This window comes from Astatotilapia calliptera, chromosome 14 (assembly GCF_900246225.1).
Source record: "Astatotilapia calliptera chromosome 14, fAstCal1.2, whole genome shotgun sequence".
Lineage (NCBI taxonomy): Eukaryota > Metazoa > Chordata > Actinopteri > Cichliformes > Cichlidae > Astatotilapia > Astatotilapia calliptera.
The window spans coordinates 11,036,396-11,063,845 of record NC_039315.1 but is presented as its reverse complement, the minus strand read 5'-3'; the positions used below and the strand labels follow the sequence as shown (position 1 = coordinate 11,063,845).

Sequence of the window (27,450 nt, the reverse complement as noted above, 5' to 3'; positions counted from 1 at the left end):
AGCTCTGAGCTCTTTGTTTTCAGTGGTGATTGACAGGTTGACAGATGAGGTCACGCAGGAGTCTCTGTGGTCTATAATGTTTGCAGACAGCATTGTGATCTGTGGTGAGAGTAGGGAGCAAGTGAAAGAGAGCCTGGAGAGGTGGAGGCATGCCCTGGAGAGTAGAGGAATGAAGGGCAATAGAAGCTAAATAGATTACGATTGAGTGAATGAAAGGAGGCAGGTTGAAAGGTGAACATGCAAGGAGAATATGTAGAAAAGGTAGATGAGGTAAATACCTGGGGTCAACCATCCAAAGCAATGGACATTGCAGAAGAGAGGTAAAGAAGAGAGTACATGCAGGGTGGAGTGGGTGGAGGAGAGAGTTAGAGGTGATTTCAACAAAAGGATAGCAATAAAAGTGAAAGAGATGGTAGTGAGTCATGCTATGATGTCTGGTGGCAGGCTGAGCTGGAGGTGGCAAAGTTGAAGATGTGAGATTTTCATTGGATGTGACCAGAATGGACAAAATTTGAAACGACAAGACAAGTCTGGGAGAGCCAAGGAGGGATAGTGGATACACTGGACAGAGGATGTTGAATATGGAGCTCCCAGCGGAAGAGCACAGAAAAGATAAATGGATGCAGCAGGAATAAGGTGGGATGAAGGCAGATGACTCACTTTGGTGACCCCCCTAAAAATGGCAGCGAAATAAGGAAAATTATTTTTAATGAACATTGGTACACATAACATATATAATTGCAATAAAAGACACAAAAAAAGAAGCTCTCGCATAGAGTTGTGTTTGTGTTGGCACATGCTGAATGAAAATGGTTTAAAAAAACAAAAAACAAAAAACAAAAAAACCCACACAGGACATTTTCCCTATTTTGTATTGTATATATATTGTAGGCAGCTTTTAAAGTCAGAAAATAAGTCAAAGCAAGATAGTTGTATTGCCAATGTTGATTCGATCTACTCAACAGAGACTTTTATAAAGTAAATCACCTTGCAGCTGTTTATACAGTATAAATATGGCCTCAAGTTTCCAGTAGTACTCTGCTAAGTAGCGTTATGATAGTGGGGTACATGGCATCAGAACTCAGCAGAATGTTAGACTCTGAGCAAAGAGGCCCTTTCACAGTGTCTAATCTCCTGTATGGCACTCTAAAACACTTTGAAATTGCATCAGTTTTCTCACAGTCAGGCAGAAGAAAAGGTAGGCACACCACCAGAAGACAAGCTTTGCTCACTGAGAGGAAGAAAAACATTTTCCTCACACAGGCAGATTTTTCAAACACAAGAACAAAAAGACTCCAATCAGCAAAAGCACAGTCAAAAAGAAGGCTGTGTGGACTCAGAGGACAAGCAGCATTTAGAACAAAACCAAATGCTGTGGGTGATGGAAGATACTGAGTGATGATGAGATCTGTGGCAGTAACAAAAGGGTCTGCGTGAGGAAACAAATGGGAGAGAGAATGATACCACAGTGAGTTAAGCACATAGTAAAACATTGCTGCAGCTGGACACAGAATGGACTCCACCCTGAGCAAGAAGAAGCAGTACTCCATTCTTTAGAGACATGCTCCACCCTCTGGTTTGCATCTTTGTGTAGAAGAATTACTACTACAGCTGAACACTGACCCCAAACACACATCAAAACACTGAAAGAACTAACTGAAAACCAAAGAAGACCAAACACTACTGAAGCTGTGGCTTTCCCTCCACAGTCGTGTGACTTGACCCCAACTGAAAATTTACTGGGACTGAAAAAAAGCACTCCTGACATAACAAAAAGCTTTGTTGGATCATGCTAAGGTGTGGATTACCCGCTTCTGCTCAAAATTTTATAATAATAATAATAATGGATTGGATTTATATAGCGCTTTTCAAGGCACCCAAAGCGCTTTACAATGCCACTATTCATTCACTCTCACATTCACACACTGGTGGAGACAAGCTACGGTTGTAGCCACAGCTGCCCTGGGGCAGACTGACAGAGGCGAGGCTGCCATATCGCGCCATCGGCCCCTCTGGCCATCACCAGTAGGCAGTAGGGTAAAGTGTCTTAATTTTGTAATGTAACAAATGTAAACTAGTGTCTCAGATTTCCCCCAAACTACGTGAGAAAGTCAGTACAACTATTAGAAATGTAACGAAACATTAAAAACACTTACATTACCAAAAACATTCTATTTACTAGACCCTTCAGTGCCACATTCAGGCCCAACAGTGAAATTAAATCTCTTTCTGATTAAGATAGCCCTGCTTTTGTTTGCTATTCACGATGCAATCGCTGAATTCAGCTGACCTCTAGATTTTCTTTCTTCTGGCTGCTCACAGTCTCCACTGTAGCTGTTTCTCAACAGCCGTCAGGAGAAAGAAAATCAAGATCAATATGGTTCACTCTGAGCCAGACAGAAAGATTCTCATCTAAAACAGATCACATGATATTGGGAGACCTTCTCAAGACCTAAATAGCAAAAGAGCAGCAGCAGCTTCTCTTGTATGAAACCAGGGGCTTCTGCATCTGCAGGCTGAAGTATTTTTTCTGGAAACCTTAAGCTGTGAGGAATTACAGGTTCCTGTGCCTAAAAAAACTATGAGAGCAAAAAGGATTCCAGCATCTCACACTGCAAAAGAACAAAAAAAAAAAAAAAAGAAAACTACAGGGAGGGGACCAGGAAACACAAACAGTGGTGTTAAATTACATTTCTCTCTCTCTTTAACTCCAGGGTGTCTGGTTACAGGGAGCTTTGTCCTCTGGGTATAAGCAGATTAATTGTATTGTTCCTCTTTCACATTTGAAGTTTGCTTTCAAAAGGTAAAAAAAGAATTTCGTGGATTCAGATGCATCCAGACATGGCTTTTATTTACCAGAAAGGCATGTGCCGTTTTGGAATAATTTTATTAATGCAGATTATTAAAGACGAATTTTTCAGGATGTCTCAACGGCCCTTCTCCAGGGTAGAGTTTAGAGAGTAAGGTACCCCCTGGTGGTCTTATAAAAAACTGAGTGACACATAATTGTTGGTTGCGATGTGAGGTCATCGTGTAAGGTTTTGTCTCCATCTCCTGGTGTGTTTTCATGCTAGCGCCTGGCTGTATTTTTTTTTCTAAAGATGGAGCTACACACTCTGAAAACGCTAAAGCTTATTTTTAAGTCGTTGTTTGGACATATTTACGTTAATTTGACAGCTGCGGCTGAACACAGCCGGTAATAATATTACTAACAACTGTTCATGGTGTTATCAGTAAAGAGAAATGCGCACTCTTCAATGAAACCACTGTGAATATAAAAACGACAATGATGTAATAAGCTCTCATATAAGGGACTATTTTAATATTGTGCTTGGATTTTGCTAGAATTGCGATTAGATAATTATTGGTAATATTGATATGTAGCCAACAGATTGGGTTTTTCAGCTTTATTTGCAGCTTTGTACCCAACACACTCATTCACAAATTAAACGCTTTTACGCGCAGCGCGTTATTTACGCACGAAGGAGCGGCGCCTCCTGCGTGTCTATGTGCCAAACATTCCTATGCTTATTTTTGTTTTCGACAGCACGAGCACAAATCCACATTTTAGCAGGATCTGTGACCGCGGTGGATCAGTGCTACCGTTCTTCTTGTGAAATCTAATCGCAGCCTCTGGTCTTTCGTTTCTCTGGTTTTAAGGGCGCAGCAGCGACGGCACCACCCACCCCGCTCTCCCTCTCCACCACTCCCCCTTCGTGATCCACAGACAGGCGGGGTGAGAGCGGCGGGACATAACGTTACGAGGCGCAGCGTGAAGACAAACACCGTCGCATTGGAATGAGCTGTAACCGGAATCCCCTCCAAGCCCACCTCTTCAGGCTCGACACGCTGAAAACGTGAAACGAAAAAAAAAAGGCTGCAGCATCAGTTGGAAATCAGCTCTGCAGAGATTTGGGGGGAAAAAAGAAAAAGAAGCTTAGGATCATCTCCTGCAGCAGCAGCTGCGTCTCTTTTCCCTGGCCTGGACAACGCTCCCATCTCTTAACGCATATATTCGCTCATCACTGGGGCCGAGGAGACGCTGACAGGGGCGTAAAAAAACAAAACAAAAAACGTCAGGAGGACGAAGGGAGGGAGCTCATTAAGAGCAGGCGCCAAGAGACAGCGGGGTGGGAAGGAGAGTATGGAGGCCCTGCTTCCTGTGCTCAAGAGTCACCCAGGCCCGTCAGTACTGGTGTGCTCTTTGATTTTCAGGTTGGCCCACCAGCTGCTCCAAAGGCTGCCCGTGCCCAAGGTGGTAAAGCAGGATGCCTTCCGCTCCTGGAAGTGGAAGAACCTCTCCGTCTCTATGGTGCACTCAGTGCTGACTGGGATTTGGGCCCTGACCTGGTAAGTGTCCTTCCAACGCACACATCTGCCTGTCCATCCACACTGGGACACCATTGTCTATTGACAATGCACATGATGTGTCATGTGTAGGGGTGTGTGCGCAACAGTGACAGCCTGTGGCAGCCAGGATGAGAAGGGCATATTCACACAGGGTGAGGGATGGGGGAGAGAATGGCATTTTCAAGTGGGGAGGGAATTGCCACTGTACAGTATGAAACAGACACATACAGCTCTTATTGCTGTTTGTATCATTCATGCACAACTCAGAGGTTTGTAAGGAAAGGAATCGTTTCAGCCTCAACCGGCAGGCAGACCCAATGAAGCAACAGACTGCTGATATATCAACTGGAAAAACCTGCTGGCTTAACCGTTCTTGTGAAAGCATTTTGAAAAAGAGTTATGTTGGGCGGGTCTGAGCTCATGACTCATCTTTTAACATTAAGAAATGGGATCAAGGTCAAACTTTGAAGCTGTCAGCTCCATTCAGTTTGCTAAACATGTGACCATTTGAATTTGCAGTCACTTGACTGCTTAAGTGGGTGAAAAAACACATTTTCCAATTCAAAGTAAGGGGTTTAGCAAACTGCTTTACATATCAGATAAGGTCTACCAGCCATTTATTAACAGTTATTCTTTCGTGGCTTGTTTATTCAAGGAGGGGGAACAGAGGAACCTTTGCTTTTAAAGGTGTTCCCCTTATGGCAAACTTCAAAGAATGGTAAAGAATAACAGAGAGGAGCTAGAGATTAAAATGGTAGAACATGAAATAAAAAACCCTCAATAACAGCTGATGTTAATGTCTCTGCTTAGTCAGGCTTTTCTCTCCAGGAGTGAGCCCATGTATGTCTGAGTGAGGCAAATTCAGAACCATCTATCCATAACATGTATCCTTCTCCAGTGTGGTGGTTTGGCCAGAGACGCTGAGCGACATCCACTCGTACCACACCCCTCTATCCTACCTGCTTGTCTGCGTCTCCACAGGTCAGTAAACACATAATGGATTAAAAAAAAGCTAAGGGTACTGCAAAATTGACATATATTTCTTCATAGTTATGCATCCCAGTAGTTGTATACTGGGAAAGTATAGTTATATAGGGCTACTTTTGTCATGGAATCTGATGATGAATCATTTTTCCTGTTAAAAGTTATAAAAACCGTCATATTATATATGTTATTATATCTAACTGTCTAAAGGTCCAAAAGAAAAAAAACCCTCATGTCTGAGAAACTGAAACCAGTAAAATACATTTTTAGTAGTACATTAGTTTTATGTCGATTGCAGCTCCAGTTTAATGTTTGAGAGAAATGTGGGAGAGATGTTGACTGATGAAAAATTCTTCTTCCATTACTTGATCAAACTGCAATTATTTTGGGCACGTAAAATTCCGCTTTGCCTGTCATTAGAGAAGCAGCCAACAGATACTTCTCACCTTTTTCCCAGAAGGGAATCTTTCCAGTTAAATGGGCGGCTCCCCTCAATCACCATGGACACCAAAGATAGTCCCCCCAAGAACTCGTCGATCAGGTCGAGCTCTGCTGTGTGTAGTTTAAACAATGTGTCTCTGCATTACTACGAAGACACAAATCTGTAAAGATTTACCGTAACTACTGCAAACAGCTATAAGTGCCCCTGAGGCCAGTCACACCAGATACTGGAGGTCATTTTCTTTAACAGAGGGACTTGTTGTGCGTCTCCGTAGCTGCAGAGTGCCAGTCATACTATAGTACAAAGGGACCCTTAGTCACTAGAAAACCTCCAGCTGAATGAGGTCGACACAGTTTAATAACTGAACTGTTTAGCTGGCAACTTCTAAAAATGATGATGGCGAGAAACGTTTAACTCTGCTGTCAGATTAGCTCAACACTAATTCAGCACTTAGTGTTGCTGTGTCTAGATGACCGTAAATGGATGGAAGGGAAACCCGGCTTTGTGGCCTCAAATATTCTTAAAACTAGCATCTGAGAAATTTATCTTTTAGTGCATGATGTAAGAATTAAATGGGAGCTTTATCTAACAGATTAAGCGATTACTGACGTATTCTTTCAATATTTATGTGCTAAAAGAAGACTGATGCAATTGTCAAGTAACTAAAATATTAGTTTGCTAAACTGTTGTTTACTTCATGTTGTAAAAGATCTTCATAGCAGGAATAATGATTATGCTCATTCTTGTGTTATCTTTTTATGATTGGATACATGGTTTCATAATCACTTGTGTGTCAGTTATGGTTAATGGAGAACTGAGTCACTTTGTGGATTTTCAATTATTTCTCATCCAAATATGGTAGGTATCTCTATGCCTCAGAAATAAGGGGCTGGAATTATGATGATGATGATGCGGCTTTGCTTCTTGGGAAGATAGCGTGCCCTCTGCTTTACAGTCTAAATGCATTTAAAAGCTAAGACATAAAAAGGTGAAAAACCTGCACAGGACTGTGTGAGAGAGGTCACAACACACATTGATCTGCCATCTCCTGCATAGCAGGGAAAATACTTAATCAACTAGTCTGCTGTGTAGACGTGTATGCTGCTGCTCTGTAGCAGACTGCTGTGATCAGCACATAATTTAATGAAGGCAACCACAGCAGACAGTCGTGCATAATGTGTCCCGCTGCCTTCGGACGGCTGCAGAGATTTATTGAAGTGAAGGAGAATGTGACTCTCACACTTTATGCGGTTGGTCAGCGACAGTTTCACTACAGTGAGGGCTGTAACTAACTATTATTATTACTGAGTGTTCTGCGGCTTATTTTCTCGATGCAGTGAAAAGCCTGCCAGATAGAAGGGAGTGTTTTACAGGGAACAGGCTGAGGCAGATGATCCTTACTTACTTACTTATCTTTACACATGAAAGCCTGACATCTTTACTTTCTTTTTCAGTCGGCAGTTTTAACCTACTGGTTTGCATTCTTTGACATGATAGAAGTCTTTGTATATGAAACATGCTGGTGGAAACTGTATTGAATTGCAGTAAACTGATAAGCTTCGCATGTAATGACAGCTACCATTGAAAATATACTATCATATACCCAAAGGTGTCTAGTGACCATGAGATCAGTATAAGAAACAACTGCTGTGACCTCACATGTAAACACCTTTAAGTGCTCTTCTTCTAACTATGGAACTGGTACAAAATCATTTCAATACAGGGGTCAGTCATGTTTTTCTCATTTTTGGTTGGTGCTAGACTTTAACAAAATTACCCTATTGCAAATTAAACACCCCATATGCAAAATACACCAGGGAAACATTTTCAGGAAAGCTTTTGTTACAGTGAGCAGTAAAACACAGACAAAATCTTAGAATTTTTCTTTTTCCTTACAGGCTACTTTGTGCATGATGCAACTGATATCATCCTCTCGGGACATGCAAAAGGATCGTGGGAATTTTTACTCCATCATGCACTGGTAAGACAATATGCCTCTGACTGTTATGAGTTCTTAACTTGATCGAGGTTTTGTTCTCTGGTTTAGACAAAAATTTAAGTCATAATGTTAAATCCAGCCAGCCATTAAAAAGAAGGTAGTGTCAGGGTAACCTGCATACTCTTGAATTACTGGGTTTTCCCAGATATTCTAAGGTTTTATAGAGAATGACCCAAAAAAGAGAGAATATCCAATGAGTGGCAGTTCTCTGGGAGAAAATGTCATGTTGATGTTAGAGATTAAGAGCATGGCCAGACTGCTTTGATATGATAGGAAGGCAATAGTTGCTCAAAGAAACACTTGGTACAACCAAGGTATGCAGAAGAGCATATCCGAGATCACAACACATTGAACCTTGAAGCAGATGGGCTACATCAGCAGAAGACCACACCGGATGAAGCTAAGAACAAGAAAATAAGACTATAATTTGCACAGGTTCACCGAAAGTAGACAACAGAAGATTTGAAAAATGTTGCCTGGATTTCTGCTGCAACATTTGGATGATAGGGTCAAAATGAGGTTATGAAAAAATAGCAACAGCTCAGCCAGCTGGTGGTGTAATGGCATGAGAGATAGTTTCTTGGCACAGTTTGGGCCCCTTGGTACCAGCTAAGCTTAATTTTAACACAACAGCTTAGCAGAATTTTGCTACTGACCATATCAGTCCTTTTATGACCACACTGTTCCTGTGCTCTGATGGCTGCTTCCAGTGGGATAACAAGACATATCACAAAGCTCAAATAATCTCAAATTTGTTTATTGAAGACAATAATGAGTTCACTTTACTCAAGCGACCTCCATAGTCACCAAATCTCAATCCAATTGAGCAGCTTTGGAATGTGGTGCAATGGGAGATTCTCATCATGTATATGCAGCTGACAAATCTGCAACTGTGTGACGCTGTCAGGTCAATATCAACCAAAACCTCTAAGGAATGTTTCCAGCACTTTGTTGAATCTATGCCATCAAGAATTAAGGCAGTTCTGTAGGCAAAAGTGGTCTAACTCAGTTTTACCTACCAAAGTGTAAGGTTTGTTTATAATGTACTCTGAACAAAGGATTATTATAGCTGTTAAATTATCTACTGCTTTAAATCCTTTAATATTACCCGGCGATTACTTTTAATGTTGGAAAAATCATGGTTTTCCACTGAGTATAGTACATATTCTTAGATTGAATCTGGACATACACTGACAAAGTCCCAAAGCAAACAATAAAAGCAATTGAGCTGCAAAGAAAAGCAAACAATGAGATCACAATCCACAAGAGATTAGCTATTAGTACAAACACCTGCACCACCCTCTATGTCTGTCTCGTCCTCAGGTGATTTGGTGTTTCCTGTATGCCCTGTACACTCAGCTCTATGTAGCCGGCGCTGTAATCGCCCTCTTTGTGGAGGTCAACAGCGTCACCCTGCATCTGAGGCTGATGCTGAAGCTGGCGAGTGCTCAGTCTTCCACCTTGTACTACGTCAACAAGCTCACCAACCTGTTCACCTACGTTATGTTTCGCCTCACCACCCAGTTCTACCTCACTTGGTTTATTATCCACAACTACTCCTGGCTGGACCACGGTGGATACTTTCTTGTTTCTATGATGGTGATGAATATTATGATCCTAATTTATTTCTACCGCTTGCTCCGTGCAGACTTCTTCCCACGGAGCTGTGCAGGACAGAATGGGATGCATAACAACAACACCAAAAAGTTTATTAGTGATTGACAGGGGAAAGGTTTACGGGTCTTTTATAGTTTTGTCATTTTGTTACTGACAGCGTTTCTCATGACGGCAGGTTTCCTTATCGTGTCTCTCTGCCAAAGAACATACTGCCACAAAAAGTCCAAACCCTAGGGATGTTACCACTATTAGCGTATTTAAAATGTCTTTTTGTATCATAACTTTTACAGAATAAATTGAGGTTTTTTTAAAAGACCCTTAGTGGTTTATCTACCAAGAGTCTGGTTAGAATAAACCATAAAACCAGCGTTTTCATACCAGTACAATAAATATGAAGCTACGGCAAGCAGCTGGTTAGCTTAGCCTAGCGTGGAACCAGGAGGGAAACGGTTAGCCTGGCTCTGTCCAACAAACAAACAAAAAAGTACTCATGTAAATTAACAAATAGTTGCTTTTTTGTTCTTGTTTTTTAACAGTTGTTGAATTTGAGCAAAAATATTTAATTTGCCAGTATTTTCTCCTCTTTATGTATGCTACGTATGGTAGCCCAGATAGTTTCCAGATGTTAGTGGGGGTTAAATTAATTTTTCAAAAAGTGTTAAACCATTGCTTAAATGTTAAAGTTAAGCATCATGTCAGGTCTAAGATTTTGAGTACTATATTTTTAATCAAAAACTTTGATAAAAGCTGTCAAGCAGATATGAAACTTCATCTAACAGCAGTTAGCTTTGATTTGTATTAAGATTAGAAATAATGTTTTCACACTTGGAATTTCATACAGGTTAAACCAGGGGTCTCAAACTTAAATGAGGTGTGGGCCCCTGCTGGCACTGTCATCTCATCGGAGGGCCACTTTAGTATTCAAGTTGTACAAAAAAACCAAACAAACCAAACTTCAAGGGCCAAGTTGCATTGTATTTCTTCATGTCAATACACGGGCCGCAAGTAGGGGTGACGTGGGCCGCAAGTGGTCCCCTGGGCCGCAAGTTTGAGACCCCTGGGTTAAACAAACAAATCTACTTGTCAGTAGGTTATAGTTAGTTTAGCCAGTCAGTATTAACTAGATTTATAATTATTAGCTTACAGATATAAGAGTAATTGCAACCTTTTCATGAAACTCAGAGCAATCACTTGCATGATGCAGATCTTTAATATTTCAAGCAAAAGTTTGACTTTTAGGTCATTACAATGTCCTTCTTGTTATCTCACAGCTTTGCAGCCTTGAAATGTTTCCAGGGACTTATTTAAGGACATATTTTTTATGCATTATTTAAATTAACTTTAATTTCAAACATTATGTATGAATTCAACAGTCAAACTGGGTAAAAATATTTAAAAGGTTTACAGACTGCTCCAAAATGAGGTTTTTAAAAATATTATTTATTCCTGTTAGATATACTTAAATCACTGTCTTTGCTGTTATAGAATTCATACATTAATTCATATTTTAACAAACATTTTCTGTCTTAGTAAGACCTGATATTACTAAGACAGTAAATGATGGTATTTGTTTTGGACATGCACAGCTGTAGGGACCATGGACGAGGAGTTTTATCACACCTGCTTGGGGGATGCATAGCAAGGAGATGCCCTTGCCTTTGCAGTGAAGTCCATGTGGTCATAGCCACTTGGAGGGCAGATGGATGTCTATGCCACATCATGTAAACCCTCTGATGACTAAATACACTAAATGTCACTAAATTAAAAACAGATTCTTGTGTGCCCACCCTTGCAGAAAGTAAAACACCAGAAGAGTGTTGTTGATTTTTTTCATAAGAATGTCCATTGACAAATGCGTAGTTTATCAGAAAAATAAAAAAACTGGAAATTGTATTTTACAGTTGCTAACAACCTTGCTCTGTGTTGCTACATGTTTAACATTTGCATGGGTAGCAGGTTTTTTTTACGTCGGGAAAATCATGATCAGCTTTCCTCTTGCTATTAGGAAATTTCTGATCTTGGACTTTGAATTTTAGCATTCATTTTAATTATATGTGTAAATAGAGTGGACCTCTCCCTTTGTCTTTATGAAGCCATTTGTGGCTGAAGAGATGCTGGACTGTCAAAAGACGGGTGCATAATACACAGTGTTGTCAAACTGAAGTGTAATACACAATAATGTGGGATAATTTATGGTACTCTTGTGGTTGTCATATTAAATCTGTTTGTATTTGACTCAAGTGGAGCTGGATCTTCCTGCCATCTAACAGTAGCTCTTTGGAAACTGGGAAAGCCTCCATGGAGAGCAGGCAGCAGCACAATCCCAGTCAGATGTATCTTGTTGCTTGTTTTCAAAATAATACTTTTACAGAAAAGTTCTTTTAAAGACCTTGAAACAGAAGATGTGTTCTCTCTTCCTCTTTGTTCCTAAACTGTATATATATATGTATAGCACTTTGTACATAATGTCCTTCGGTGTGCATTCCCTTTTGATATATTATAAAAGAAGTGTCCATAGTTGTTGACCATTAGTGGACTAAAACCATGCCATGAATCATAAGTGCAGTGACATTTGAAAACCTAACAATAAGTACATTTCATTTTCTATTTCAACTGATGCCAAGAAAGTCCAAACAGACCTGGACAGAGTGTCTGAGCTGTGCTACAGTGCCTTTGCCTCCGTGCCTTTGTGAATAAGGAAGTATAGATATGCCGCAGAGTGGTGCGTAATATAGAGACAAGCATACAGAAAATCCATGCGACCCTGAACACAATAATGTAAAATATATCTTGTATTTAAGCAACAACTGTCTTTTTTTTAGGAACTGTGTATTTTGGATTGTTGAGTGATACCATGAAAATAAAGATTGTATTTAAAATCACAGAGGTGATGACGTGTCATTTTGTCTTTTATTGATGAACAGTCAGTGTGAGTTTAAAGGCTTTCTCTGATTTGTGCCTCCTCGTCTCCTCCGTCCCGGCTGTGACCTGGAAAATGATCTTTGTTGACGGATGTCTCACTTCCTAAATCATGTCTGGGTGAGACGCTTGCCAGACGACCTATAAATAACAAAGGATGCACAGGTATATTCTTTGCAGAAGTGTTTTTACCTTCATCAAAAGGGATTTTTGTGAGAAAACTAGATTCTGTTTTTATGCCCTTATTGAGGCTTTGCACACAGCTTTGATACACAAACTGCCCTTGCCCCTTTTTATTTCATGTTTTCATTTATCTTTGTGAAGCTTTCCTCCTTTCCCAATTTTTATCTGTGTGATTGTCCCACTGTGTTATGCAGTGAATTTATTTAAAAATAACACAGGTCTGAGATGATAAAACAAGCAGTAGTTGTGTCACGTGTCATATTTGATTGACATGCTTTATAAATGCCTGTTGCTTGGTCTCCTCTCCTTGACTGCGGTCAAATTCAGGGTCACGGGAACCTGGAACCTAACTCCAGCAGTCATAGGGCAAGAGGCAGGGTCCACCCAGATTGCTAGACTTTTGCAGGGCTAACACACAAAGACTGGATATATACTGACATTCACACCTAAGATCACTTAACTCATATGTGCTCCTTCACCTGGACCTGCTATAACTCCTCTATAAATAAATGATCCTAAAGGGTGCACTGTAGCAGTGAACATAATTAACACAAACTGCATGAATTTACTTGTATCATTTTGTTATGGGTCATAATCTCCGTTCATTTATTCATTAAGATTTTTAATATATGGATTCTTCCTGCGACAACATGATGAGAAGCAAATCTCACATCTGCATTCACCTGTGGGTTTAACAAAGCTTGAAGCGATTGAAAACGCAGTGTTAATCACGCTGTCGGGTGGCATGTTGCTGTGATTATGGGACGTGATCGGGTAATCTCATTTCCTAAAACAACAACAACAACAAAAAACGATCGTCCAGTGCATCCGATGTCAAAGAAGATAATAAAGGAAGCATTGAAGCGCCTTTCCTTAAAATTTAGAGAATTCCACCAGCTGACACACAGATACTTCCGGTTCACGTCTCCCATTTTTAGAAAGCATCTAAAGCACATTTGACTATTGGCTGATGTGTCTCTTCCTCGGTTCCTCCGCTTGCATCTCCCGGTGGGCGGGACTAACACCGGAGGAAAGGAATCGAGGGTGCACTCTGAATGAGGAAGGGGGTGAGGCTCAAATATGATACACATTTAACAAACACATTGTTCGGTATTACAGTGCCAGTCTGGGCTTTTCCAGGTGAAGCTTACGTGTTGTGGGATACTTGGTGGTTTCTAGTGTTGTAGTATGTGTGTACGTGGTTGTCTAGGTGACCTGTCAAGGGGTGTGGCCGGCAGAGTGAGGAACAGAATCACATAGAAATATGTCAAATAATTGTTTTGTGACCTCCAGAAGATTTTTCTTTGTGTAGGATGTGTTCAGCTGACCCGTGCTGTTGCTCATTATGGATGAGGGAAACGGAGTATGACAGGATAGAAGCAGATGTTACATGAGCTCTAGGCTGATTTCTAACTTCCAGAAATAATAAAGCTATAAAAGGTACAATTCGGTGAATGAATCTAATCAGTGTCATCGTTTTAAAAATAAATCAATGTCTGCTTCCCTTTATGCGACCTAGCGTTGACCTAAACACCACAGCCAGTCCACAGGTTTCTCCACATCTAACCTTTAAATAACAAAAAAAAGTTTTGAATACCTTATACAAAGATATAGATATAGATAGATCAAGATATAGATCCAGTCTCTGATTTGAATGAATGAATCAAGATATTACATTCCAGTTTATCAAATTTCACTTGCTGAACAATGCTTACCTCAGAAAAATATTATCTTGTCATGTTTCTCCATTCTGAGAGGGGACCACATTAATGCTTTTAGCACACAGCACATAGTTTGTGTGCCAACCTGCACAGAATCAATTTTTGTGTTTACTGATATGTGTTGAACTGTTTGAAAACATTACATGAAACCAAAAAGTAAAACAAAATAAAAACATGTTGAGCACTGCAACCGGAGCTTTATTTACATGTGTACTATGATCATAGGGATGAGAAGAATAAAGGGATGTGTTGATAGTGTAAGCGAGCAATGGGATGTCTTTTTTATTATTATTACTGAGCAAACATATCATTGCTGTTGCTGGAAATAATGCATGACTCATTAAAATGAACCCATTTGACAGTAACTAACCTGCCTGTAAAAGTCATCTGTTTACTAACTGAAAGTTTGCTGACATTTTAAAAAATGATTTCTGGTATGTAAACTGTTGTAAAACGATTGTTAGCTTAGAATCTGTCAAACATAAATCTTATGAATGATATGAAACGATTTTGTGCCAGGAAGATAATTTTTTATCACAAGCTGGAATTGCAATTAATTTTTGGCTAAGGGACTATTACATTATCCTTAATTTATCCAGGTAAAAATTATGATTGAGATTTTAAAAAAATTCAAGAAAGATATAACCAAGAGGAAAGTAGAAAAAAATGACATAAAAGTTATGTAAGTATATTTCTAGAGATCAAAAAAGACTGGATTGAATATAGAAAACAGTGAGTACAATGATGGAGAATCATAAGGATACTACTTATGATATTAGGCGTTTGTTTATTTTCTGTATAACCTTTCCATACAAATGCTGCCTATTTGCCAATATCAACAAGGATATTAGACACACAAAAATACATAAAAACATCAGCAATAACTTTTTCATCCCTGCCTCATATTTTAATAAGACACGTCGCTGCATCGTAAAGACAAATCTAGTATGTGCAAGTTTGTGTATGTATGTAGGCCTGCACTGCTATATGTGACATAATATAATAACGCAAGCAAGTGATTTATGTCTGTTAGAAATTTAACTACTATTTATTGCGCTTACAACTAGACAGATATTCAAAAGAGTGTTATGGCGCCCTCTGTAGCAGAAGAGTCAGTATTGAAGGACAGGAAGTTATAGTTTTTTTCCTCTGTGGGGAAAAAACGAAGACATTAAAAGTAAGCAATACTCGAGTTACGTGGAATTAGGTGAAAGTGGGTGGTATTATAAAATGGAAATAGAAGATATGTACAGTAGTTTTTGTTTTTGGGCTGTTGTTGTGCATGCAGAAGGATTTCCCGCATTGTGACCTTTAAACATGGTTTCTATTATAGTAAAAAAAAAAATCACATAAGTGTAACAAAGAAAAACAAACAAGCAAAGTTAACAATGTAAGTGACAGAGCCCCTTATATCCGATCATTCCTCTTTCCTCCAGCAGGGGGGCGAGCAGGGAAAAATGTGGGAGGAAAAACTAAATCCAGGGACCTGAGTCAGCAGCTGCAGCGGTGCCAGTCTGCCGATCCCCACAACTTCCGCTCATCCGTTTCATCTTCACACACATTCATAGTTAACAATGGAGCTGAATTGATTTACAGTGAAGAGCGTCTTTGTTAGAGGACGAATACAAGCAGAACAGAGGAGGAAAGAGGACCGAGCGGACCATACGGAGACTCTGAGGTATCCCGTAACATCTCCAAACCCGCTGCTGCTTTTCAGGAGTTAACTCTGAGTAACTCCTGCGGTTTTTCTTCTTCGGGGGTAACTTCAGCGCTCCTCCTTCAACTTGATGCCCAGTCTTCAGGTTTCCGCTATATGTTAGACTATATAAAAACAGCGTTCTTCCTCTTTTCGTGAAGCTCTGATGAACAATAGGATTAAATGTGATCCACGCACTGAGGGGATCAGGGCCGATCACAGTTGTCTGGTTTTACAAACTGTTGCTGTTGTCTACATGGTCGCGTCTATTTCTAGGAAAATAACATTTTAAAGAGGCTGGCTAATTGTGGTACTGTCTATGTCCTGGTAGCCTGGGAAACGAAAACAAACAAACCTGAAAGAAGTTAGAGGAAAAACTGCGTGAGCTGATGTATCCCACATTCAGAAAGCTACGGCTAATTAAGCACTTGTTTTTATTACCTTCTTATCCGAACTTCGGTGCAGACGTGGTCAACAGACAATAAATTGGGGATTTCTAATAATAATCAGCATAATAGTTTTAGTTAACTACAGTTTGTGCTAAAGACTCGAGCCACCTTTGATTTTCTTTATATTTTTCTTCCAAGGTGACTTTTGTTCTTTTTAAGTGGTCTTTCTTAAGCTTTTTCACCCAATTTCAGTCCAGTCCTTTAATTTCACGGGAATATATTTGTGTTTAAGTCACTCTACGCTGACCTATGAATCATTCAAGCACAAAAAGGCACCTAAATCGAGGGATGAACGAGTGTACACATAACAGAAACCTTTTTAGCCCTTTGTTATTAGGATTATTTGTTGCCACTTTGTTAGCTGAATCTATGAAAGTTATCAAAAATAACACAGCTTGACAGACAAAAAATAGCAGCCTTGCACCAACCAGGTGATTCTTAAAGAACTATTAGCTGAAAAGTTGCATATCTCAGGATGGTGTGCCGTGTGTGCTTAAGAAAATCTACGTAGAGCACAACAGAAGTAGAAGTAAGACATTTACGGCAGATGAACCGAATCTGAAAGTCACCTCCTTAAAAAATAAAAATATCAATACCTGAGAGAGATCTGTGGTTCACTAAAGAAATAGTCTCAGTGGAAAGGTGGCTGTCAAAAAGAACTGAACTGAAAATCGGTGACAAGCCAGTGGTGTTGGCGATCATATTAAAGCTGATGGAAATACTAACACAGCAACAGAGATTCATCCACAATGTAGTAACATCTTGAAACGCACAATGGAACACTATAGATCATGGCTTCACCTCTCGAGAGCCTGGATCTCAACATTACTGAAGCAGTGTGGGTTCATGTTGACAAAAGAACAGAGTGAAAGGCAGCCAGCACCCAAAGAAAAGCCTTGAATGCTTCAAGAAGCCTAGAGAACTATCCCTAAAGACTACTTAAAGCATTGACAAGAAAACTTCCCTAAGAGAGTTCAGATTGTTGAAAAATAAAGGCGCTTATGCCAAATATTGACTTTAATGCTGGTTAGAATTTGCCTTGTATACTCGGTCAACTAAACCCGTTTCTGTCTCGGTAGATTTTTCGTTTAACTTGGGTGGCTTTAAAGATAAACAGCAGACTGTCTTTCTGTCCAGCTGCTGTTTTCCTTGAGGCCTCATGTCCGTCCGCATTTCAGCCATGAGCGTCCTTCCTCCTGTTCGACGGGACCGAGTCATCGCTCAGCTCCCTCAGGTAAAATCAGTGACCCCAGTTGCCTGCTTATCTTTCTAGAAAAGTTCACATCTTCACGATCCCGCCCTCCTCTCTTCAGTGTTTCCGAAAAGAGGCAGCCATCCACACTAAAAATGATTTCAACAATAAAGTAAAGACTGCGTGTCAGGAGCAGCGGACCGGCACTGTGGGGTGAGTGCCGCAGTGTGAAGCTGCTGTATGCGATCTGCTTTATGTGGCTCTTATTTACTTGCTGCTGCTTCTCTTATTCTTCTCAGCAGATTTAAAATATCCAAGGTCATCGTGGTGGGGGATCTGGCTGTGGGGAAAACCTGCCTGATTAATAGGTAAACTAAGACACACTCGCTTCATATGTGACTGCAAGGCGAGAGGGAATTTGGGGAAATGAATAACTCAGAGGGAGTTCAAGGAAGCACAATACTTAACCTGTGTTACAATTGCTTTAGGTTTCACGGTAATCAAAAAAGTATGAAGCAGTTGTTAAAAGCATGAAAAAAAGGTAGAAAACATAAAAATGGGGCATCTATTTCCAGCCCTGATATGCTTTACTGTACTTATGCTTTGTAATGGCTGTGTTTGTGACCACAACACCAAAAATAATGCTTGTTAGGAAAGATGATAATCTTTGATGGTTTGTGGTCCCGTCACTTCTGCGCATGAGGAAAACACAAGTTTTGGACCACTTAGAGAGCCTCGCTGCATGCAGTACAACATCTACCACATGTATGGAAGTACACAGTTTGAGACTGTAACGTTTTAAATTGCAGTACAACCGTGTCACGTTTTGTCACTTGTAGTTTATTTTTCTGTAATAAGTTCCTTTATGCGTCTGCCATGATCATACATTAGATACTTTGTTTTATTAACAAATGCAGGCAGTGTCGGTTTTATGATCGGGACCTGGGGATCCAGGCCCACCCAGTAAACTCAATGTGCCCCCACAACTTTGGTCAGACTTTATAAAGGACCCCTCATGTCTCTTTGAAACTAAAAACAGGCCATTTATCAGCGTGTGCAGCTAGTTTCGAAGCGTGAACCTACTGAAAATTGCTAAGCTCCTTTGCCTCTGCAATCTAACACAGATCTTTTTGCACTTTGTGCTAAATTTCTCTGTGCATGTATGGGTGTAAATAAGCATAGCAATTTTCTGTGTTTTTTCTTGAATGCCCCCCTGTCAGAGTTGGTCACCTGTCCAAATGATGTAGTCTGCTGCCGACCATAAGTGCATATATTTGCAATAGATTTTTTTTTTTTTAAGGTTTTGCAAGGATACCTTTGACAAGAACTACAAAGCAACAATCGGTGTTGACTTTGAGATGGAGCGCTTCGAGGTGCTGGGTGTTCCTTTCAGCCTGCAGCTGTAAGTCTGATCCGGAAAATGTAATGCATTAATACAAAAAAAGTCACTCTGATTATGCTCGTCAGCCGCTCTCTGTGTGTTAAAGGTGGGACACCGCAGGCCAAGAGAGGTTCAAGTGCATTGCTTCTACATACTACAGAGGAGCCCAGGGTAAGTTTCCATCAGTCTCTCCGTTTAAAACACTGTTTCCAAGGAATAAAATATCAGTCGCTTTCCCAGCTGCTAACGCAGTAAAATGATCTCTTCTTCTCTTCCAGTTGTTATAATCGTGTTTGATGTAAATGATATTGCCTCTCTGGGCCATGTAAGGTAAATATATAATATAAGAATAACATTTGTGTGCCTTTATCTCATTGTTGTCCCAGCTGGTGGATTTAATGCAGTCTTTTTCCATCTAAAGGCAGTGGCTCGAAGACGCTTTGAAAGAGAATGACCCCACCGCTGTTCAGCTGTTCCTCGTGGGCACCAAGAAGGACCTCAGCGTACGTCTTTTACTGTTTAAAGTGGACGTGCCTGCGGACATTTCTGTTGTATATACTGGAGTCAAATGTGAATGCTTGGATAGGTGCCAGGAGCACAAAGCATATCCAAGCTCGAACCTCAGGAATGTTTCTCCTCCTTTACTACACCCTAAAGTGGTTGTGACCGAGGTGGAAATCACACACAGGAACGTTTCTAAGACATTATGTATTTAAACAGCCGTACTTAAGCTAGCTCGGTTGCTAGGAAGACATTGTTTTTATGAGTTAGTCAGTAAACATGATACAATAAAATAAACAGTTGTGTTTGTTTTCTTATTGCTAATGTGTTGTATGCTCTGGTTTGTCTCACAGTCACCTGCTCAATATTCCCAGATTGAACAAGATGCCCTCAAACTAGCAAACGAGATCCAAGCTGAGTATTGGGCGGTTTCATCGCTGACAGGTGAGCGTTTGGATTTTAATACAAGTAAAGCGGTTGCCTCCAAAAGGTGTTAGAGATGAAAAATATTTCTATAGCTTCAGCCAGAATAGCTTTTGGTTTTTGTTTACACTGTTCCTCAGGGAAAGACGCTGCAGTCGATTGTTTACATGAAAATATTTTGGTAGTAAATGCAAAGTGTTCAGTTCCAGAGTTACCAAATTTGCACCTAAGTCTGTATTACACTGCTTGAATAACAGCTACTGTAATCTAGAAAGATTAAAAAAATGTGTTTGTTGCTGTTTATTACCAGAAAATATTCAGAGAGAACAAAAGCTTTAGCAGTGGCCAAGTCGAATGCACTGGAAAGCTCAGCATCACTAGAAGGCCTGAAAATCCACAGAAGACAACGAAAGTAGATGCTTTCAAACTTTGTCCTTGTTTATGAAAAACAACTTGACAACATCTAACCAGGTCAAGAACACTCGAGGAGTGTGGGTTCATTTCAAGATGGAACCCACTGATTACTCTCAAGAACAAGAAGTCCAGATTAGATTTTGCCAGAAAACATCCAAAACAGCCTGCAGAGCTCTGAAAAATAATCTTCAGACAGCTGAAATCAAGATAAACTTGTACCAGAATGATGATAAGAGACAGGTATGGAGAAACAGAAACAGCTCATGATTTGAAGTGTGCCACTTCATCCATCAGATACAGAGGCAGTGTTACGGCATGTGCACGTATGATGACGTGGCTGCTGATAGAAGTTGCAGGATGAATTCTGAAGTGTACAGGGCTTTACTCTGTGCTCAGATTCACCCAAACACCTCAGTGCAATTGGATAATGAGCCAAAGCATACTGCAGAAGCAAACCATGAGTTTCTGAGTGGTATGTCCTTCAGTACCAGGAGTCCATCGCCTGATCTGAAGGCAGAGACCCTGAAATGAGCACCAACAGAGGGCGGCAGTAAAAGCCTGGAAGAATGAGATCTATGCTTTCAGTCATAGACTGCAAAGGAAAAACAATCCCTGTATTCAAAGTCATGTTGGTTTGTCAGGTAGCTTTTGATTCTCTGAAAACCAGCAGCTTTGTATAGGTTCACTGTCATTCATGGACAGTTGATGCATAGTTTTTAAAACCACCTAAATAAAAGCTAAAGCTCTGCATTTGACTGTCATTTTGATTGTTTGATTTAAATCCTACGATGCACAGAGACAAAACTACAGAAAAAAATAAAAAGATTTACTTGTCCAAAGCCTATTGAGCTAGCTTTAGTTTCTTTATAGACCTCCAGTGCTTCTCCTTAAGTCTGTTTAAATATAAAGTCCCCCAGCAGTAGTTTTCACACAGACCCTGACAGATGCTCTCTGTATCTGCTGCAGGGGAAAACGTGAGAGAGTTTTTCTTTCGGGTTGCATCATTAGCGTTTGAGACCAACGTTCTTGCTGAGCTGGAGAAAAGCGGGTCAAGGCAAATCGGAGATGTTGTCAGTGAGTATCCAGACAATCCCAAATCACAAAAGTAGTTGTCGCACGCTTTAAAACTAAGCTTTGCTTTCAGGGATTAACAGCAATTCTAACAATCTGTACGCTGCATCGAAGAAGAAACAGTCCAACTGCTGTCAGTAAGGATGGGAGCAGGAGGTTAAAATCGATGGTACGGACTGAAAGCGAGGAGTTTTCTGAGTGGAAAATGACCACGGCTGCCGTCCAGCTCAGCGGGAAGGATTTCTGTGGTCGGGGAGGGAGGAGGGATTCAGATGTTTCCCTTCCTGACATGTTTTAATTTCAGTTTTTCCTGGCCTAGAAAGCTTTTTCCTCCACGGGATGTGTGTGCAGATTCTTGTGGAGTGACACAGGAATTACACACAAAATGTTCCCGTCCTGCCAGAAAGAGTCTCGTTTCACTTAGGGCTTCAATTCAATCTTAAATCTTGTTGCTGCTGTAGTTTATTTTAACAGTCATATTCTGCTCGTGTTGAATTTGTTTTTTTGGCTCTTCTTTTTTTTTCATTGCATTAAAGTGACCAGTTATATTTGTTAGAGGCTAAAAAGAAAATTTGTTCTTGTTTTTATATCTTGTTCATCATCTTCTCCGTTTATCCATCGCACGCTGAGGTCCCAGACCAAAGACTGGGAGCCATATTTGTAATGAAGATACTTGAAAGGTATATTCTTTCTGTTTACAATCAAATTTATCACAGACTTTTATGGTCAGTATCAAAACTAATGTGGTTTTCATATTTTTCATTTTCCCATGGTGAGCTTTACATGTTGTTAGGACATTAAACAATAGAATAGAAATTGTTTCGGTTATTTAAAATAGAATAAATCTAAAAAAAAAAAGCCAGCTATTCTATGAGCTCACTGTATTTCTTAAAAAATATATCTATACATTTATTATAAAATTTCTGTGCTTTGCCTTCTTTGCTGAACCTTTAAGGAATCACGTTAACTTGTTCAGTTGTTGAAGCTTTTGAAGGAGTCGAGGTATTTTCCATCAATTTGGCTCTGCAGCTCTTCGGGTATGCAGTGAGAGAATTTGTAGTTTTCCTTAATCCACCTTCCTCCTTCGGTGTTCTCGATAGCCACAGCTGCGACGCCTGCAGAGTGAGATGTTTACAATCAAGTGTTGGGAGTCATTCGGTTATTATATAATACATTACTTTGCAAAAGTCTTGAACAACCCCTTGCTTCTTTATGTTTTGCTTCCAAGCGCACTGACCTCTGTTTTTAAACCAGTCAGTAGTTCTCCAGGCCTTTCTGGAAATCTTTCAAAGTTTTTCTTTGGCTGCTTTGCTTTTGCACCAACACGGTGATTGCCAAAGAGCTATTTGCTGAAAAGTTAGCATATCTTGCCCTACTGGAAAAGTAGGGCACAAAAGAAAAAGTGGTTGATTTAAAAACATTTTAAAGTAGATAAGCAGTATCTGAAAGTGTCCTCAAGTCCTATGTCCTTAAGAAACAGACAAATCCAACAAAGATCTGATGCAGGACTTGAGATGCATCTGGCCCTTCAGATACATCTCCTGTTTACTGAAGCCTCATCAGAAATGGTCTCAGTGGAAGAAACTATTCTTGAGGATGGGAAATTGAGTGAAAAGGCTGAAGAATGCCAAATTATACAAGGATTGGACTGAATATCAGTGGCTAATGCCCTGTGGAAGACGGATCTGGCTTCATTTTTCTTCTTTTTTTTTTGTTGACAAAACAGCGCAGTAAAAGCATACCTAGTTAGAAAAACACAGTTATGGTCGATTATTTCCATAATGTGGGGTCGTATTGACAGAGAACAGAGCAAAATGCAGCCAACATCCACAGAAGAACTTAAATGTTCATCAAAAACCCTAGAAAACTATTCCTGAAGACTACTTTAAGGATTTAGAAGAAACTCAGTTTTTGCCTTTTATCCTTGATTTCCACATTCCAATGAATTTTTGCATCTTTTTTTACATTTTCCTAATAAAATATAAAGAAGGGTAATTCAAGACTTTTGCACAGCACTGTAACTGTTAACTTATTGACTGACAAACCTACAACTGTGGCTCCCAGTTTCTCTACCAGCTGAATGGCAGCCTTCATTGTGCCTCCAGTCTCTATCCACTGGTCCACTAACAACACCCTCGAACCTGCGGCGGGGACACACATGTCGACTGTTAATGTCTCCTTCAGTCTTTCTTCTTTAACTCTTTTTGTTTACGAGGACAAGTATTAAAAGAAAATGGTACATCTTGTGTTTTTGAAAGAAACAAAAACAAATGCTGACAATAAACAGTTATATTTTAATGCATAAGTTTCCCATTAATGTTGTTCTAGGGGCTTCTAGTATTTTGTTTTCAAATCTCAGATTAAGAGAATACTCATTTCCCTAACGTTGTGGATTTCCATTCACCTGTTTATACACAGTCACACCAGACTGTGTTTGTGCTGGAGAGGATGTAGAAAGTAGAAATTGTAGGAATTTGTGAGACTTGATTCTTCTTTAAATGTACGTATTGCAAATTGATGTTCAAAAATGAATCCAGGCTGTCAACAGATTCTGAAGAACCAACATCTGTGGTTTCATGTCCTAAACTGGCCTACGCATGTTATGCAATACCAGATTGCACCAGGAGATGGTGCAGTGACCCAGGCAGGACCTTCAGAAGACATTCCTCTACAGGAAATAAAGCATCTTAGTCAGGTGTTGAGCTACTTGAACAGCTTCAGTGTTTCTTGGCAGTTTTAATGAAGCTTTTCCCTCATTCAGTGTTATGATGAATTCTGACACATTATCCAGAATCTTCCGTCTGTAATATGTGAAGGCCATCGCATGTGGCTCACATCGTTTTTAGCTGTTCAATGATCTGTCATTGTGTCATCCTGCCAGACATCATTCCTGTCAGGAAATGTTTAATCATGCGATGATTTAGGGTAGGGGTGGAGAACTCCAAGCCTCCTGCAGGTTTGAGATGTGTCCATGATCCAACACTGCTGATTGAAATGGCAAAATTACCTCTTCAGCATGTCTTGAAGTTCTCCAGAAGCCTGGTAATGAACTAATCATTTCATTCAGGTGTGTTGACCCAGGGTGAGGTCTAAAACCTGCAGGACACCGGCCCTTGAGGCCTGGAGTTGGACACCCCTGATTTAGGGCATATTTTCATTGATTTACAATGAAACAAACATTCAGGCCTGTGCTATTCTCTGCGTGCTCGTTACACACGTTCGCCCTGTCGTTGAGAATATTGTGAAGGATAACTCATCTGATCACTTTTTCTACGTCTCTCTGGACAAAGGCCTTTACACCAGTTTTATAGTTTTCTGCATTCATCTTTGTTATGACAGCTGGTATTTGTTCAATATCAGTTGCTTCAGCTGACAACAGATGGTGCTGTGCTAGAAGAAAGACAGGGGAGTTTGGAGAAAGAAAGACTGGGCTTTGACAAAATAAATAATTAAATGATTTTGTCATATTTTTAGAAATGTAAGAGCTGAAATCAGTCATTTATCAACCTTCTCATCCACAAACTGCCCAAACATCTTTCTCAGTAAATTATATAACAGGGTTTAAGGGTAAAAAGAAATATTAACCTGGTCTTAGCACATCCAGTCTTACTTCCATAGTCTTTTCCCTGCCTGTGTAGTCTGTGTAGCTTTGGCCTTGGGTGGGGACACATAGGTGACCTGCTTTGCGAACAGCCAGGAAACCTTTTCCAAGAGCGGTGGCAACAGAAGCCCCTGAAAAGACAACATCAGTAACATTCATTCACACCCACAGAGCGAGAAAAGAAGCTTCACATTGCCATGCCATGTGTTAGAGGCAGAGTTTTTCTAAATTTAGTATCTTTGCCTGAAGGGTCAGGTTTCCTGACCTACGTAATGTACACACTGACAACGTCTTAAAATAAAAAATTACTCTTTAGTTTCTCTGAACTCGCCCTGTATTTTACCTCTAAACGTGAAGTTCTTTGCTTTCTTACCAAGAATGAATCCCATCGCATCCATGCCAGCAACCAAGTCAATGTTGTCACTTTGGAAAGGACTGAGAAGGTCTTTGGCACAGTCTGCAAGAGCCTGGATCGAGTGCAAAGAGGGAAAAAAAGCATAAAATGACGAATGTGCACATGATAAGAGAGACTGCATGTGTATTTGTGCAGTTAGAGGTGAGGTTTGTCATGCTCAGCGAATAGTTTTAGCAACATTTCTTTTCTCTCGGCATACCTGGGAGTTGCAGTAAAGTCTGGATGGGTCCAGCCAGGCGAACTCTGGACCTTTTGTGTTTGGAGCCATTAAAGAAAGGTACCATCCTTTATGCCTGTCGCCTGGAACTGCAAACACATCCATTTGGAGAACAGCTCTTGACTGCACTGACAAGAGGCACAAACAGGGGTGAACGGACTGAACTGTGAATGAGAGTCTTCTGTATCAGGTTCCAGGGGGGGTGAATAATGGGTGGGAGCTGGCTGTTAATTATACTGAACTAAGTTACAGTTTCTCTCTGCAGTTTGCACCAGATTTCTTGTTCAAAGTTTACCAGTCATTCATTAAACAGTCTTAGCCTCATCAAACAAAGCCTTATATGAGGTATAAGTCACAAAATAAACACTTATTTTTCCTCTTTCTTTGTATTTTCTTTTAGTACTTTGGGACCATTAAAGACTCACACCAGTGTTTAGCCTGCTTGAGTTTACTTTTATTTGATTTTTGTACTGTGGTTAAATGAAGTCAAATCAAACCTAAAAGTAAGAACAACAAAACATTTAAGATGACGTTGTATCAGTGTCTTTGAGGATGTGAACAGAAAGGTGCAGTCCTTTAACAGATCATCTATCTGCCCTTCCAACCATAAATGCATAATTTAAAACAAACTATTTTTTAATGAGTCAGTCTGAACTTCGCATGTGACGAAACAGAGCAATTGTCACCGTTTTGTTTTTTGAATATGTTCAGTCTCTGCACTAAACACTCCAGTCACCTGACCATAACTGAATACACATCCTATAAAAATCCCTGCCTCATGAATGCCTCAGGCTGTTATTGCAAATACCGCTCAGAGCTGATGTCTTTAGAGGAATCAGTGTCTAAATAAGCTCAGGTTGAGATCACGCTCACTGCAGGAGAAACACGACCCTGGAGCTCGCTGTATTCACAGGATAGTTCCAGTTTTCAGACTGGGAAGCTTCTTACTGTTATTAAATAAACGCATATCTGAAATTTCAAGTTCAAGCTGAGCTCAAGAATGAGCGATGAACTGTCTTTCAGCAGTAACTGCACTTTCCCACAGTCTGGTTTGTGTGCATCTTGAAGCACATGGCTGTGTAGTAAATGTTGCTCTGCAATGATTACATGCTTTATTTCTGACACCATGAATGTGTTCAGATATAAAGGTGTTATGAAGGAAGGAAGGCTCAGGGTTTAAGTAGTCATCATCATGGGCTCATCCGATTAGAATGAGAATAAGCAGTCATCAATCATTCACAGGGTTCTCCTTTTATTCTCAAAATCAAAACCCCAACCAGAACCTCACTTCTGCTGCCCCCCGTGTGGGAGTGAAGAAAGAGTGAGCTGAAAGTGAATGCAGTCCTTATATAACGTGTGACAGGTGAGTGCAATTAAGGACAAGCACCACACCCAATCAAAGGTGAGAGAACTAAACAAGGTGCATCTGGTGAAGTGAGTGGGTGTGCTGGGATGTGCTAAAAGGTGGGTCTTTACAACAGCCGCCCCCATATTTCTAGTGAGAAATATGTTGATATGATCAGAACCAGATCTCACACTGAACTCTGTCGTAATGATCATGGATTTATTCATTTAGCTCCATGTTAGTGCTAAATGCTCTGCTTACTGTATTTTCACCAGCTACTATGACTTTCTGTCTGTCTGCCATTTGGTGCTGGACAGGTAGAATACATTGATTTTAGCATCTGAAGGCTGTCTGCTAATGCACCTGAATAAATTTCATTTGCTTTCAAGGTCAATGGTAATTTAATGATGCAATTCAGCCATCTAGTACTTGCTGGCTGTCTTGCCAAGATTTACTGTTAGGCTCCCAAATCCAATCCTGGGCTGTGTAAGGAAAAAACGTTTAAGGGGTAAAAGTTTTAAGTCATGAAA

General features: G+C 40.2%; 3 protein-coding genes across 6 annotated transcripts; 2 read left to right on the top strand and 1 right to left on the bottom strand.

Annotated features, from left to right (window-relative positions):
- The first annotated feature begins 3,484 nt into the window (after positions 1-3,484).
- On the top strand, positions 3,485-12,274 carry tlcd1 (TLC domain containing 1). The gene is made up of 4 exons (XM_026193311.1): positions 3,485-4,350; positions 5,249-5,331; positions 7,675-7,757; positions 9,099-12,274. The coding sequence occupies exons 1-4, from the start codon at positions 4,145-4,147 to the stop codon at positions 9,495-9,497; spliced, it is 771 nt and encodes a 256-aa protein (XP_026049096.1). The 5' UTR covers positions 3,485-4,144; the 3' UTR covers positions 9,498-12,274.
- Positions 12,275-13,456: 1,182 nt separating this feature from the next.
- On the top strand, positions 13,457-21,949 carry rab34a (RAB34, member RAS oncogene family a). Of its 4 annotated transcripts, none has more exons than XM_026192751.1 (12): positions 13,498-13,561; positions 15,652-15,893; positions 17,498-17,594; positions 17,674-17,765; positions 17,855-17,920; positions 18,853-18,954; positions 19,040-19,104; positions 19,212-19,263; positions 19,355-19,436; positions 19,788-19,878; positions 21,238-21,345; positions 21,416-21,949. In XM_026192751.1, the coding sequence occupies exons 3-12, from the start codon at positions 17,520-17,522 to the stop codon at positions 21,481-21,483; spliced, it is 801 nt and encodes a 266-aa protein (XP_026048536.1). In that variant the 5' UTR covers positions 13,498-13,561; positions 15,652-15,893; positions 17,498-17,519; the 3' UTR covers positions 21,484-21,949. The 4 variants fall into 4 exon arrangements, with proteins under 4 accessions (XP_026048535.1, XP_026048537.1, XP_026048536.1 ...); XM_026192749.1 differs by having other exon boundaries at positions 17,852-17,920; XM_026192750.1 differs by lacking the exon at positions 15,652-15,893 and having other exon boundaries at positions 13,457-13,561; positions 17,852-17,920.
- A 78-nt stretch (positions 21,950-22,027) lies between these two features.
- LOC113036414 (adenine phosphoribosyltransferase) lies at positions 22,028-25,729 on the bottom strand. Its single transcript, XM_026192753.1, has 5 exons — positions 25,558-25,729; positions 25,317-25,410; positions 24,928-25,074; positions 23,388-23,483; positions 22,028-22,457 (listed from the first exon to the last, which is right to left on the bottom strand). Exons 1-5 carry the CDS (start codon positions 25,678-25,680, stop codon positions 22,315-22,317), a joined length of 603 nt encoding a protein of 200 aa, XP_026048538.1. The 5' UTR covers positions 25,681-25,729; the 3' UTR covers positions 22,028-22,314.
- Positions 25,730-27,450: the final 1,721 nt, after the last annotated feature.

Bases quoted from the DNA above. Each gene is read 5' to 3' on its own strand.
- LOC113036414 (XM_026192753.1), bottom strand. From the start codon at position 25,680: ATGGATGTGTTTGCAGTTCCAGGCGACAGGCATAAAGGATGGTACCTT. The intron at 25,411-25,557 runs GTATGCCGAGAG...CACTCGATCCAG, and splicing joins GACTTTACTGCAACTCCCAG to GCTCTTGCAGACTGTGCCAA. The intron at 23,484-24,927 runs GTTAATATTTCT...TCCCCGCCGCAG, and splicing joins ACTGGATGTGCTAAGACCAG to GTTCGAGGGTGTTGTTAGTG.
- tlcd1 (XM_026193311.1), top strand. From the start codon at position 4,145: ATGGAGGCCCTGCTTCCTGTGCTCAAGAGTCACCCAGGCCCGTCAGTA. The intron at 4,351-5,248 runs GTAAGTGTCCTT...ATCCTTCTCCAG, and splicing joins GGGATTTGGGCCCTGACCTG to TGTGGTGGTTTGGCCAGAGA. The intron at 7,758-9,098 runs GTAAGACAATAT...TCTCGTCCTCAG, and splicing joins TTTTACTCCATCATGCACTG to GTGATTTGGTGTTTCCTGTA.
- rab34a (XM_026192750.1), top strand. From the start codon at position 17,520: ATGTCCGTCCGCATTTCAGCCATGAGCGTCCTTCCTCCTGTTCGACGG. The intron at 18,955-19,039 runs GTAAGTCTGATC...TGTGTGTTAAAG, and splicing joins GTTCCTTTCAGCCTGCAGCT to GTGGGACACCGCAGGCCAAG. The intron at 19,105-19,211 runs GTAAGTTTCCAT...CTTCTCTTCCAG, and splicing joins ATACTACAGAGGAGCCCAGG to TTGTTATAATCGTGTTTGAT.